This window comes from Schistocerca nitens, chromosome 2, assembly GCF_023898315.1.
Source record: "Schistocerca nitens isolate TAMUIC-IGC-003100 chromosome 2, iqSchNite1.1, whole genome shotgun sequence".
Classification (NCBI taxonomy): domain Eukaryota; kingdom Metazoa; phylum Arthropoda; class Insecta; order Orthoptera; family Acrididae; genus Schistocerca; species Schistocerca nitens.
In genome coordinates this window covers 213584621-213600329 of record NC_064615.1, presented here as the reverse complement: position 1 = coordinate 213600329, position 15709 = coordinate 213584621, and the positions used below count along the sequence as shown (strand labels likewise).

The 15709-nt window shown below is 41.3% G+C and overlaps 1 protein-coding gene across 1 annotated transcript in view; it reads right to left on the bottom strand.

Moving 5' to 3' along the window:
* The window catches only part of LOC126234932 (gustatory receptor for sugar taste 64f-like), a 157693-nt gene that overhangs the window by 19144 nt on the left and 122840 nt on the right, over nt 1–15709 (bottom strand). The window contains exon 7 of the mRNA XM_049943672.1: nt 12704–12793. Within this exon, the coding sequence (XP_049799629.1) occupies nt 12704–12793 (90 nt within the window). The remainder of the gene's footprint in view (nt 1–12703; nt 12794–15709) is intronic.

Below are 15709 nucleotides of genomic sequence, written 5' to 3'. Positions count from 1 at the left end.
CCTGGTGACTCACCTGCATGAGTATGTTTTTGACAATTGTGAAAACTTCTGTGGAAGTTATGAAAACGAAACAAGGTATCCCACAAATTTGCTTCCGTTGGCAGCTACCATCAAGATAATTCCATTCTCATCAAGTGAATGTGAAATAGGGTTTCCAAAATGAATTTGATCATTACTGTCGGTAGAGCCTCTCTGTTAATAAAAGCTGGTTCTTCACTACTTTTCCTGAATGTCCCACCACTGACTCAGTTGCACACTTCAAAGTACGTGAAATCTTGGCTGCAAAATGGACGACACCCCGCAAGGAAAGAGCGAGACGTGGGACGTACAGAGAAAACCTTTCAAAGCTTTGGACGATTGTATAAACTGTAACTTAACACATTAAGTTTTATCCTACTTCTTCAGTAGCTTATAGTTCACATTTACATGTGTTTTTAATGTAGTTCCTTTTTTGTAATAAATCTTAAACTGAGAAATAATATTTAACTTACTTCGTAAAACATGTAATGAAAGATTGTTAGTGCACACGGGAGTTTTATTGTTTACCATTAAAATTTTGTATTCACACTATAAAGTGCCGAGAAGAGCATTAAAATATCGTTTTAAGAACCCGAAATTTCAAAAACACCCCCGGGAAGTCACAGTATCGGAATCGCTTTAATTACATTTAAAGCACTGGTTTCAGTTCTCCGAATTTTACTCATAACTCTAAGTGGTGGTGTGTAGTGAAATTACCGATACCCCACACACATCTTGTGGCCATAGATACTTAGTGCTATTGTACGTAGCTGGGACAGATCATTAGTACGCTGTATATGCACTGCAGCTTACAAATGAAAACCACAACAGAGAAACGGAGAAATACACTTTTTTGTAAAATATATTTAATGATACTTTGTGTAGTTTAAGTTCATTGTTGTACAAGTGCCTTACGCATGAAAAAGGCTACTGATAGAAATACTGACTTTTTAATGTGCACGTGCAGGTGAAAAAGGAGGCAAGTCGAGCGTCTACTGGGGAACAAGAAAGAAGCGTATCTCTAAATGTCACACTGTGTCCAATTAACAGTGAACATTTTCTGATAGTTAAAATAAAGGACAATACAATATGAGATTACACATCATCTTTTCACTTAAAACGCGACTAGTGAAACAGATTTTGTTTGACACTGAGACCCAGTCTGAATTTCATCGTGAGTCACACAACGTACGATGGATAATTTTACCGGTGGTGACGAAAAAAACCCAGATCTCCAGAAGAAATGGTCCCAGAATTTCAAGATGGAGAACCTTTTCGCTCTCAAAATGCTTGCCAAAAAGAATCACATGCAGAACAAGTTACGACTGTAATGGTTTACAGTGCCACTATAATTTTGTTTGGCCTTGCAGTGTGAGATATTTTTCAGCTTTCCTCTCACATATCGAGAGAAATCCGTAGACTTGTAAGAACTTCTCCCAAAGCCAAAGACTACAAATCTTCTCTAGCGCATAAGAGGTATATTGTCTTCATCACCGCATTAATGAAGTATTACTACTTTCAAAATACTGAACAATATTTAAAAATACAGAAGGTTCTTTTCATGGCATAGTAGATTTATAAAGTCCAGAAATGAACTAAATGTGTTTCGAGCATATAATCTATTGTACCCTGCAAGGATTCATATCACTTTGGTTTCAGCTACATAAAAATGCTCATACAACTAAAACGTGCACAATTACTTCGTCAATTACGCGCTACTAACAATGGTAGGTTTCAGGAACACAATTTGGGCATATGAATCGTTAGGTGTCAATTTTTAAAAATGCTCTCCTGTAGAATTTGTACACATGGATTTATTACACCCTCTTTTTGGCTATGGTACTCAAATGTATATTTATTTTTGAAAAACGAACCTGTTTATTGTAAAGGTCAGACGTTTTCATATACTACCAGTGCGTTAAGTATACAGGGACATACACAATTATTTATAATTATTAATGATTCATGACATGATAATGCCTCGTCATAGTTATCCAGTATGAGTCAGTTACGTTTGATCACACAATGATGATAATGATATGCAAATCTAGTCACTGAAAGAAATTAAATCATATAGCAATTTCCCGGCAGACAAAGCTTCGTTTTTTTTTAATATTTGGAGGTTGTGGAGAACTATCTGCACAAAATACATCGAATAATGAGTGCATTGAGAAATATCTGTAATACTGCTTTTTGAGATGATATCTAGGAAGTTCTAGAGCCACATTAGACGAAGAGTGTGACATATGGAGGAAAATTACAACAATTATAAAAACGGTTTTTGCTAAAACAAAAGTAATCGTCTTTGGCAAAGACAGAGTGAGAATTAACAGTAAAATTAACTTCTGACTGAGATATACTTCTATGGAGCAACATCATAAGGGATGAATGGTCTGTGGCAGATGTGGATTAGTGATATGAAAAGCCAACTACTACAAGATGGGCAAAATAAAAGTGGCCCAGAAAATATTTAATGCACTTAATAAGGCACCCCATCTTATATAACCCACATCCAGGGTGGATGATGTAAGATGGGTTGCCTATCTAAATGTGCATGAAATATTTTCTGGGCCACTTTTACTTTTCGCACCCTGTAATTAAGCAGCAGCTGAGGAAAAGCACACACAACGACTCGGAACAGTACCATATTTGAGATCGCTTGAGTGACCCTAGGCTAAACCTAGGGCGTGGGTCCTACGGGGGCAGTTTGTGATGACTAACCTGCAAAAATATTATTATCTTCGAGCAATTTTCGGTTCAAAGGCTATAACACTGAATTTAAGGTTTATTACTGAATTCTATAAAATTTTATTATAGATCAGAAGTTACCTAGTTGCTATTACCGTTGGTCGCAAACCTCTTACTGTGACTACGTAAGGGCCGCCGCAAGTTCCAAAAATATTGTGTCATCAGACAAGTTATTATTCCAAACTGGGATTCCCCTGCCACAATATCAGCTAGACAGGGCTCAAAAGAACGACGTTATACAAGGGCCCTCTGTCTCCACTCAGGAGAGAATGAAAGATTTGTAGAAGAACTAAAAATTACAAGAACGAACGGTAACGGGCAGGTCACACTGAGATCAATGGCGGGCCGTGGGCTATGCATCCCTGTTATTGATGCTTGTTTGCATAACTATCTTCTGCAGCAGCACCTGTAATTAATTATTTTTAGTTTTCCATCTTAAGCTTACTGCAATTAAAGCCGTGGTTATTATGGTCAAGCCGATAGTTACTGTGTAGTAACAAGTGACGCTGACTGCAGATCTCATTATAGTCACAACCCGCAAGTACCTCTTCGATTTCTGTCTTCAGCAGGATGCCTTTTAAATCAAAGAGCTGTCACGCTGCTCAAATCGAAATTTGAAGAAATAATTGAGTACAGGATGCAGCGCTTAAATTCGGAAAAAATGTCAATTTGAATTCATTGAGTCCTAATGACTTTAGACACAGTTTAATTGATACGTCCTTTGTATGGGATGAACCTCGCAGCAGTAAGTCCTTGACAGCAGCTTCTACCAATCCGAGAGCTAGTATTAAAAGCACATTTCCCCTTTCTTCTTTTACAGTCTGCCTTTTTTTGTGCGAGCACCGCTATAACAGGTGGCGACGAGTCTGGTGCAATATTTATGACTAAATGTGTCTGTACCACCTCATTATCTAAAACATTTGCAACATAAGTAACACCATCAATAGCTTCCTGTACATCCTTCTCTGTATCTACAACAAAATTACCTTTCGCAGCTACACTCTGCACAACACACAAATCATTGTACCTCCCTTTACATCTCCGTCCTGGATTACACCTTCCTCAGGATCCACGACCTGTATATATCGTCCATAAACTTCCAACGAGGTATATAGCACTGCATCTAAATTAATGTCCCCCATGTTGCCATGCACACGCTAATTTAGCTCAGTAGAGCACACATTTAATTAGTTTGCCATTACAGCTAATTCTGGCTCTGAATTCTCACAAGGCATTAGGGCTGCTAATCCCTCATTATTTTCCTTAACTTCCACACTCTTACTACCTTACACATCATTTAAACTCTCAATACTAACTTCTTTCTCCTGACTGCTTTCACTCAAGTACTACTCTTAACATCTTGTGTCTGACGGTTTACTGATGGAGGAACTATTTGCTTCCAGTGTCTTGCCCATTCATCTTCCTTTCTTTTCTCTCTCATCTTCATAAAACTGTCGACAGCTTTAACTAGGCCAGTGGTCGGCAAACACATTAGTCAACAGAACTCAATAGCAAAATTGCTGTGCAACGATTGAAATTTCGTTTGGGAGCCAAATTTTTTAAACTACTCGTATATAGGCAGATGCGTCCGCCTGCTTAGATGGGTAGTAACGTGCTCGCCTCCCATGCAAGCGGGCCCGGGTTCGATTCCCGGCTGCGACGGGGATTTACTCCGCTCAGGGACTGGGTGTTGTGTTGTCCTCATCACCATTTCATCCTCATCACCGGCGCGCAAGTTACCCAATGTGACTTCGAATGAAATAATACTTGGTCCTGGCGGCCGAACTTCCCCGAATAGGGGCCTCCCGGCCAACGATGCCATACGCTGATTTCCTTTTTATAGGCAGATACGTTGTTTTTAACTTAATTGGGGTACTTCGAAGCTGGCCTTTGCTGAAAATGTCCTCGATCTGGTTGAGGAACGTTCGCTGTTGTCGATCTCTTCCAATTCTCCCATCCACAATCGTTTTGTATTACTCCTTTCGTCTATCTCCTTTCATTTATTCTCTCCATATCTCCAGACAATTTCAACATACCGTTCTCAATACTCTACACTTCGACTTCTTTCACTTCAAAACGCTCACTGAAATTAACATAATGAACTTTACTTCGAATTTTAAATTATAAGTACGTTGAATTTGATATCATACTTAATAACGATATCATTTATTGATAAAATTAAATTGTAAGATGTCTATAAAATTAAATTATGGCAATGACAGACATACACTATGTGATTAATGGCCTTGCATCTCACTGGAAAATTTGGGCAGGTTAATCAAGTTAGTATGTTGCTATTTTTAATTTTAGGCACGATTTCAGCTTCTCATCAATGAGACGACTTCTCAATTAACTCTTGATAGAGTTAGTGCTTGAAAATGATTGTTCGCATGAATATGTAGACCAAAATAACGAGAGGACAGCAATTTTAGATAAATATCTGAAACTGTTCTTGTGAAATTGTAGTAGAATATCCTCACCTACAACTACATCTACATGGTTACTCTGCAAATCACATTTAAGTGCCTGGTACAGGGTTGATCGAACCACCTTCACGATTCTCAATTATTCCAGTCTCGTACAGAGCACGGAAAAAAACAAACACGTATATCTTTCCGTGCGAGCTCTGATTTCCCTTGTTTTATTACGGTGATAGTTTCTGCCTATGTAGATCGGCGTCAACAAAATATTTTCTCATTCGGAGGAGAAAGTTGGTGATTGGAATTTCTTGAGAAGACTCCGCCGCAGCGAAAAAGCCTGTTTTAATGATGTCCACCCCAAATCCTGTATCATTTCTGTGACACTCTCTCCCCTATTTCGCGACAATACAAAACGTGCTGCCCTTCTTTGAACTTCTTCGATGTACCACGTCAATCCTATGTAGTATTCAATGAACTGTGGATGAAGCCCGACCAACAGGCATTACATGCATTGATAAAAAATGATAGTGCATTGAGAATGACTAGTTTCTAGCTGAAATCTAAGTCTGCCAGTAAAATTTAAAAAGGACCACTGATAGCTGAAATGTATTATTTACAAGTCAATATAACAGTCGCTGAGTGCAACAGCCCTCTGAATGGAAGGTAACCTGATCAATCCTATCTGTTAAGGATTCCACACCACGCAGCAGTATTCTAAAATAGTACGGACAAGCGTAGGCTAGTGTTGGCAGTTTCCTCAGTAGATCTATTACATGTTGCAAGTGTCCTGCCAATAAAATGAAGTCTTTGGTTAGCCTTCCCCACAACATTTTCTATATGTTCCTTCCAATTTAAGTTCTTCGTAATTTTCATTCTCAGGTACTTAGTTGAATTTACGACCTTTAGATTTGACTGATTTATCTTGTAACCGAAGTTTAACGGATTCCTTTTAGCACTCGTGTGGATGACCTCACACTTTTCGTTATTTAGGGTCAATTGCCAATTTTCGCGCTATACAGATATCTTTTCTAAATCGCTTTGCAGATTGTTTTGATCTTCTGATGACTTTACTAGTCGATAAACGACAGTGTCATCTGAAAACAACATAAGAAGGCTACTCAGATTGTCTTCCAGATGTTTATATAGATAAGAAACAGCAAAGGGAACGCCATAAATCACTTCTGTTTCACTCGATGACTTTCCGTCAGTTACTATGAACTGTGACTTCTCTGACAGGAAATCACGGATCGAGTCGTCAAACTGAGCGATATTCCCTAAGCACGCAATTCCACTACAAGCCGTTTGTGTGGTACAGTGCCAAAAGCCTTCCGGAAATCTAGAAATACGGATTCAATCTGAAATCCCTTTTCAATAGCACTCAACACTTTGTGCGAGTAAAGAGGTAATTGTGTTTCACAAGAACGATATTTTCTAAATCCGTGTTGACTGTGTGTCAACAGACCGCTTTTTCGAGGTGATAAATAATATTCGAACACAATATATGTTCCAAAATCCTGCTGCAGATCGACGTTAATGATATGGACCTGTAATTTAGTGGCTTACTCCCCTATCTTTCTTGAATATTGGTGTGGCCTGTGCAACCTTCCAGTCTTTGGGAAATACACACCTCTAAAACCGGCAGCATATTCACTATGTGCAGCCGATATTTTCATAGGCCAGTACGTCGATATTTTCTCCGTCGATGTATCGATACTTTCTTCCGATATATCGAGGGGAGAAAAAAGATATTCTTCTAAATATCGATATAGAGGGTTCCACAGATCTTTAAAAATATCTACAGTCATAGCAAGAGGTCGAACGAAGAATGCATCTGCAATGAATGCTCTTTAAATGCTGCCAAGGGGTATATGCTATTTTTCTGCATGTTTTATATTTAAAAAAACCTACTGATGATGGTGATTTTTGTTGCCGAAATTAGTTTGGAAAAATAAATAAGTAAACAAATAATAAGGTGTTTCGAATCAAATGGTTCAAATGGCTCTGAGCACTATGGGACTTAACTTCTGAGGTCATCAGTCCCCTAGAACTTAGAACTACTTAAACCTAATTAACCTAAGGACATCACACACACCCATGCTCGAGGCAGGATTCGAACCTGCGACCGTAGCGTGTTTCGAATCAAGGCCGACTCAATTTCTGATATTGTTTTTCTATGCAAACACGGATCAATATACTATATATTTTTATATGTGTGGTGTCTGTTCCTTCGGACATGTGTGAAAGAACAGGCATCATTTATTTTCGTTTCCGTACCCGTATGTATACCGGGTGTTTGGAAATTCGCGTGACAAACTTCTGGGAGGGGAGTGAGTACTTAATATTTTGATTAGGTGGTGGTGGTAAGTTCCTATGAGACCAACCTACTGAGGTCATCGGTCCCTAGGCTTACACACTATTTAATCTAACTTAAACTAACTTACGCTAAGGACAATACACACACACACACACACACACACACACACACACGCCCGATGGAGAACTCGAACCTCTCACCCATGTCTACACACGTACCGTTTCAATGCTACAGTCATCTGAAAACATGGTGGTAATGCGATCACTTTTACAAGCAGTGTATTAGGCGTGACCCAGTGAATTACTTGTTTTACAATTCCACTCATCAATAGCCAAAGAAATTGCCGTGTACACGTTGACGGTTTCCCTTTAACATGATGTAGGGCCTCCTCCACTTTGGGTGTTCGGCATCTGCTTGGATCTCCACAGTCACTCCTGCTGACGGTGAAGTTACCCATTTCTCGAAGTCGTTGCATAATTTTGGCGAAAAGGTTACGTGATACGCTGTCGATAACGATCTTGATGAAGGCCACGAGCAGCCCTTCCGTTACCGTGAGCTTCACGATACCGAAGGCTCATGTAGGGGTATTCCGCAAATATGTACTCAACCATATTCCTCTGACACTGACAGACACCTGAATGAAGCTCGAACCACGTCAAAGAGGTAAGGCAGACTTCAAATGACATCAGACAATCCGACATAAGCACCTGTCACCATGACTACCCTGTTGCATACCTACCCAGCAAACACGTTTTCAAACGACTGTAACACGGAAATGCTTCGTTTCCGCACATCGGTTCCAATTGAAAATATTGCCTACTCAGTCCCCTGTACAAGCCTAATACCTTGCAGATGACTAAATTGTAATTACGACATTAGTCGCCGGCCGCCGTGGACGAGCGGTTCTAGGCGCTTCAGTCCGGAACCGCGCTGCTGCTACGGTCGCAGGTTCGAATCCTGCCTCGGGCATGGATGTGTGTGATGTCCTTAGGTTGGTTAGGTTTAAGTAGTTGTAAGTCTAGGGGACTGATGAGCTCAGATGTTAAGTCCCTTAGTGCTCAGAGCCATTTGATTTTCGACATTAGCCGCAGTCGGGATTTGAAATAAATTCACTGGCGACAAGTGAACCGCTCGTATAACGTGGGAAACCTGGATTCGAGTACCAGTCCAGCACAAATTTTCGCTTGTTGCCACTGAATTTATTTCAGTGGCCGATTGCGGTTACTATAGGAATTTCGATTTCGTTATGTACGCTACCGGCCATTAAAATTTCTACACCATGAAGATGACGTGCTACAGACGCGAAATTTAACCGACAGTATTGCTGTGATATGCAAATGATTAGCTTTTCAGAGCATTCACACAAAATTGGCGCCGGTGGCGACACCTACAACGTGCTGACATGAGGAAAGTTTCCAACCGATTTCTCATACACAAACAGCAGTTGACCGGCGTTGCCTGGTGAAACATTGTTGTGATGCCTCGTGTAAGAAGGAGAAATGCGTACCATCATGTTTCCGACTTTGATAAAGGTCTGATTGTAGCCTATGGCGATTGCGGTTTATCGTATCGCGACATTGCTGCTCCCGTTGGTCGAGATCCAATGACTGTTAGCACAATATGGAATCGGTGGGTTCAGGAGGGTAATACGGAACGCCGTGCTGGATCCCAACGGCCTCATATCACTAGCAGTCGAGATGACAGGCATCTTATCCACATGACTGTAACGGATCGTGCAGCCACGCCTCGATCCCTGAGTCAACAGATGGGGACGTTTTCAAGACAACAACCATCTGCACGAATAGTTCGACGACGTCTGCAACAGCATTGACTATCAGGTCGGAGACCATGGCTGCGGCTACCCTTGACGCTGCGTCACAGACAGGAGCGCCTGCGACGGTGTACTCAACGACGAATCTGGGTGCACGAATGGCAAAACGTAATTTTTTCGGATGAATCCAGGTTCTGTTTACAGCATCAAGATGGTCGCATCCGTGTTTGGCGACATCGCGTTGAACGCACACTCGAAGCGTGTATTCGTCATCGCTATACTGGCGTATCACCCGGCGTGATGGTATGGGGTGCCATTGGTTACACGTCTTGGTTGCATTGACGGCAGTTTGAACAGTGGACGCTACATTTCAGATGTGTTACGACCCGTAGCTCTACCCTTCATTCTATCCCTGCGAAACCCTACATTTCAGCAGGATATTGCACGACCGCATGTTGCAGGTCCTGTACGGGCCTTTCTGGATACAGAAAATGTTAGACTGCTGCCCTGGCCAGCGCATTCTCCAGATCTCTCACCAATTGAAAACGTCTGGTCAATGGTGGCCGAGCAACTGGCTCGTCACAATACGCCAGTCACTACTATTCATGAACTGTGGTATCGTGTTGAAGCTGCATGAGTAGCTGTACCTGTACACGCCATCTAAGCTCTGTTTGACTCGCGTATCAAGGCCGTTATTACGGCCAGAGGTGGTTGTTCTGGGTACTGATTTCTCAGGATCTATGCACCCAAATTGCGTGAAAATGTAATCACGTGTCAGTTCTAGTATAATATATTTGTCCAATGAATACCCATTTATCATCTGCATTTCTTCTTGGTGTAGCAATTTTAATGGCCAGTAGTGTATATATACGGTTGCGGGATCAAAAACTAATCATTCGGACTGGTCCGAAAGAACAGACACCACGCATATAAAAAGCTGACGTGTTCTATCCTGTTCCTTTCCCACCTGGTGTAGATGAATCATCCACTCATCCTTAAGGAGGCCGATAAACTAATAACTTAAGGTCGTTTCCTCGATACATTTTCGTAACGACTCATTTACTGTGTTAAAAGACCGTATTCCATGCAAGCACACCTGATAAAAAAAAAATAATCACTCTCACGCTAATAACGTGCAACACCGCCTAGAGCCATGATAATGGCCTTAATTTGGCGGGGAAGAGGTTCCTATCGGATGTGAAAGCTGTTGTCACTGGCAAGCAGTGAAACTCGCCTCCGGTACCTGTCTGTTAATCTTTTTACGAGCACTGTTATTACGCCGTGTTACGTGACAACTAGTGATTCACCATCCCTTGTAGACACGTTGGAGAGTTCGCGTTGATTCACCAACAAACAAGACTGCTTCATTCACGGTGCGGTAGCGGGCACGCCCAAACACAATATTTTCTTTCTGCTATTGTGTGACGTCTCCTAGTCGACCCATATTAATGCGCTGATTCCATACAACCGACTTGCACGTAACGCATCACTTCAGCGGTAGAGGCTAACATGACCACGTGGTACAAGTTCTGTACTACATACAGCGCTGCTAGCGATGAGTGTGGTGTATGGTGTGAAAAGTGGCAATAATGAAAAGTGTGAGGTTATACATATGAGCGCTAAAAGGATTCCGTTAAATTTCGGTTACACGATAATCACACAAATCTAAAGGCTGTCAATTCAACTACATACATAGGAATTTCTATTAGAGCAGCTTAAATTCGAATGATCACATAGGTAATGTTGTGGGGAAGGCAAACCACAGACTGAGTTTTAGTGGGAGAATACTTACAAGGGAAACTCCGCATAGCGCCCCTCTCAGATTTAGTCGTAAGATGTCCCAGTCCACAAAGAACTGAACACAGATCAAGCATGAAAACAGCAAAATAGAAACAGTGAATGGTCCAAGCTCAAGATGTGTAGCCGTGTAGCTGCAGAGTCGCGGCTATGTGGTCAGGGTGTTGGACTGCGAAGGGGAAGATCTGTATTATCACTTTTCTTTTTTTTTCACAAAATTATGAAATTAACGTCCGGTCGTTGACGTATCTTTTCTCCTTCTGTAGTCTTGGCAATTGTCATATTATAGAATACATAGAATATGTACTGCGGGAGGTATAAATTACCGTCGCAAGTAAATGTGATGAATAGTGAAAGCAGGCGAGATGCCGTATCGATCTTTCACAGAAAAGAAAACAACAAATAAGCTGATGTGAACTATGTTACAACAAAGGAACTGAAAAGTCAAAACTTCCAAAACGGAATGCAAGAGTCATGAGGTACTTGAGTCCCTTTCTTACATCTCGCTGTTGCAAAACGGACGCTACACCACGATACAGACAAAATCTGAATACAGCGAACAAACACGTCAATAACCGGAGGGAAAGTTCATAATTTTGTGAATAAAAATGTGCCATGAGCGAGATTTGAACATGGAACTCCTCCTTTGCAGTGTTTTTTTCTTCTCTCTCTCTTTTTTTTAAACTCATTTTGCTCATTATCGTTCGATGCATTTGTTCAGTGCGGGCGTCCCATGGCACCCGCTAAAATTCATCGTTCGCCCATTCATTGAGTTTTTTTAATTATTTTATTACAGAGGGCAACTAACCCTCTGACCGAACATGCTGAGCTACCGTGCCAGCATTGTGTTAGAGCGTACCCACACAACCACGACGCCGTGGCTACGCAAGCTTGGTCGGTAGTGCATGTCTTGAGCTTGAACCGTTCCTGTTTCTATTTTGCTTCTTTTATTACAGTTCAGTACATTTTTTGCCGTTTTCATGCTTGATCTGTGTTCAGCTTTTGACAAGGTATCCACTGGGCCATCTCACAACGATGGGGAGTTTCACTTGTTAGAAGATTCAACAGACATACTAGAGAGACTGCCTACACTACGGTTGTGCGACCTGTGCTAGAAAATAGCGGTGCAGATTGAACTGATAGAGGACATCGAACAAAGTTCAAAGAAGAGCACTTCATTTTGTATTATAGCAGAATAGGAGAGAGAGAGGGAGGGAGGGAGAGAGAGAGAGAGAGAGAGAGAGAGAGGAAACGATACGGCGAGTTACGGTGTCAATCATCATTAAAATAAAGGCATTTTTAGTTGCGACGGGATCTCTTCAGGAGATTTCAATCTCAAACGTTCTCCTCTGAAAGCGAAAATATTTTGTTGACAGCCACCTACATAGGAAAAAATTATCGTCGTAAATAAATAAGAGAAGTCAGAGCTTGCACCGAAAGATTTAAGTATTCGTTTTTCCTGAGCGCTGTCAAAGGGTAAGTCGGTAGAGAAGGAGTGGGAAAGTGGTTCTACGAACCCTCTGCCACGCATGTAAGTGTGAATTGCGGAGTAGTCATGTAGATGTATGTGTTAAGATGATGGCTACAATTTTGTCCGGTGAGCTGTTTAGTTTGCGCAAAGCACAGCGTACTTACTGTTAATATCAGTTTCCTGGTGATGGAGAAAAATTTTAAGCCGGTGAAAGCCACTTCATCCCAAATAACTTGGTCCATCAGGCGTTCGACCTGAAACAGAATGTTTGAACCCTGAGTAAGATTTTCCTTACACACATTGTGTGACAGAAAAGTGTTAGGGGATTGAAGTAGATCGAGTGTATATACTGTATAACGTATGTCTAGGTCACAGTACGGATAGTGTTCGTCGCTACTTTTCCTTGCCTAATTGGTCTCACATTGAAGAAACACTGGTGCAGGTCGAACAAAAGATGTCACTCTCATGAGGGGCCTATGTCAGTCTGCAGTAGATTCACTGTGTTGTATTGTGGATATACTTTGTCACGTGTGAATTCGGGTAACCAAAGCTTCAGACTTTGTGCAACACGACGCTATTTTGACGTCACACACGCTTATCGAAGACCCCAGGAACTGCTATCGGCTGTCGTTAACATTCGATGCTGGGCACTTGGGAAGCACCATATTGGATTCCATGAATAAAAATGCAGTAAATGAAGCAGGCTAAAAGGAATACAAACATCTCAAAAATGAGATCGAGAGGAAGTGCAAAATGGCTAAGCAGGGATGGCTAGACGACAAATGTAAGGATGTAGAGGCATATATCACTAGGGGTAACATAGATACTTTCTACAGATAAATTAAAGAGACCTTTGGAGAAAAGAGAGCCACTTGTACGAATATCAAGAGCTCAGATGGAAACCCAGTTCTAAGCAAAGAAGGAAAAGCAGAAAGGTAAGTATATAGAGGGTATATACAAGGGCGATCTTCGTGAGGACAATATTATGGAAATGGAAGAGGGCGTAGGGGAAGATGAAATGGGAGATATGATACTGCGTGAAGAATTTGACAGATCACCGAAAGACCTAAGTCAAAACAAGGCCCCAGGAGTAAACACTAATCCATTAGAACTACTGATAGCCTTGAGAGAGAACTCTACCACCTGGCGAGCAAGATATACGAGACAGGCAAATACCCTCAGACTTCAAGAAGAATATAATACTTCCAATCCCAAAGAAAGCAGGTGTTGAAAGGCGTGAAAATTACCGAACTATCAGTTAAATATTGCAAATTCTGAACGTGGCAGGGGTAAAATACAGGGAGCGAAAGGCTATTTACAATTGGTACAGAAACCAAATGGCAATTTTAAGAGTCGAGGGGCATGAAAAGGAAGCAGTGGTTGGGAAGGGAGCGAGACAGGGTTGCAGCCTATCCTCGATGTTATTCAACGTGTAAATTGGCCAAACAGTAAAGTAAACAAACGAAAAATTCGGATATTAAAATCCATGGACTAGAAATAATAACTGTCAGAGACAGCAAAGGATCTGGAAGAGCAGTTGAACGGAATGGACAGTGTCTTGAAAGGAGGACAGAAGATGAACATCAACAAAAGCAAAACGAGGATAATGGAATGTAGTCGAATTAAATCGGGAGATGCCGAGGGAATTAGATTAGGAAATGAGATACTTAAAGTAGTAGATGGTATGAAGATTAGCATCTCCAAAACGAAAGTAATGTCAGTGGGAAAGAAATATAAACGGATTGAGTGCCAAATAGGAGGAACAAAGTTAGAACAGGTGGACGGTTTCAAGTACTTAGGATGCATATTCTCACAGGATGGCAACATAGTGAAAGAACTGGAAGCGAGGTGTAGCAAAGCTAATGCAGTGAGCGCTCAGCTACGATCTACTCTCTTCTGCAAGAAGGAAGTCAGTACCAAGACTAAGTTGTCTGTGCACCGTTCAATCTTTCGACCAACTGTATTTTATGGGAGCGAAAGCTGGGTGGATTCAGGTTACCTTAACAACAAGGTTGAGGTTACGGATATGAAAGTAGCTAGGATGATTGCAGGTACTAGTAGATGGGAACAAGGGCAGGAGGGTGTCCACAATGAGGAAATCAAAGAAAAACTGAGAATGAACTCTATAGATGAAGCAGTCAGGGCGAACAGGCTTAGATGTTGGGGTCATGTTACACGCATGGGAGAAGCAAGGTTACCCAAGAGACTCATGGGTTCAGCAGTAGAGGGTAGGAGGAGTCGGGACAGACCAAGGAGAAGGTACCTGGATTCGGTTAAGAATGATTTTGAAGTAATAGGTTTAACATCAGAAGAGGCACCAATGTTAGCACTGAATAGGGGATCATGGAGGAATTTTATAAGGGGGGCTATGCTCCAGACTGAACGCTGAAAGGCATAATCAGTCTTAAATGAGGATGATGATGATGATGATGATGATGATGAAAGTAGTAGATGAGTTTTGCTATTTGGGGAGCAAAATAACTGATGATGGTCGAAGTAGAGAGGATATAAAATGTAGACTGGCAATGGTAGGGAAAGTGTTTGTAAAGAAGGGAAATTTGTTAACATCGAGTATAGATTTAAATGTCAGGTAGTCGTTTCTGAAGGTATTTGTAAGGGGTGTAGCCATATGTGGAAGTGAAACATGGACGATAAATAGTTTAGACAAGAAGAGAACAGAAACTTTCGAAATATGGTGCTACAGAACAGTGCTCAAGATTATATGGGTAGGTCACATAACTAATGAGGTGGTAGTGAATAGAATTGGGGAGAAGAGAAATTTGTGGCCAACTTGACTAGAAGAAGGGATCGGTTAGTAGGAACGTGTTCTGGGGCACCAAGGGATCATTGGAGGGCAGCGTGGAGGGTAAAAATCGTAGAGGGAGACCAAGAGATGAATACACTAAACAGATTCAGAAGGATGTAGGTTGCAGTAGGTACTGGGAGATGAAGAAGCTTACAGAGGATAGAGTAGCATGGAGAGCTGCATCAAACCAGTCTCTGGACTGAAGAGCACAACAACAACAATTTCGTTACATAACTTGCGTGTTATGAAAATCTGTCGTTTCAAGGCAATGACACATTAAAGCTTTATAGAAACACACCATTCTTCGTACGATTTGTTATACTTAAACGTCACATAATGATGTACCGGCTGTTAAAGCCTTCAC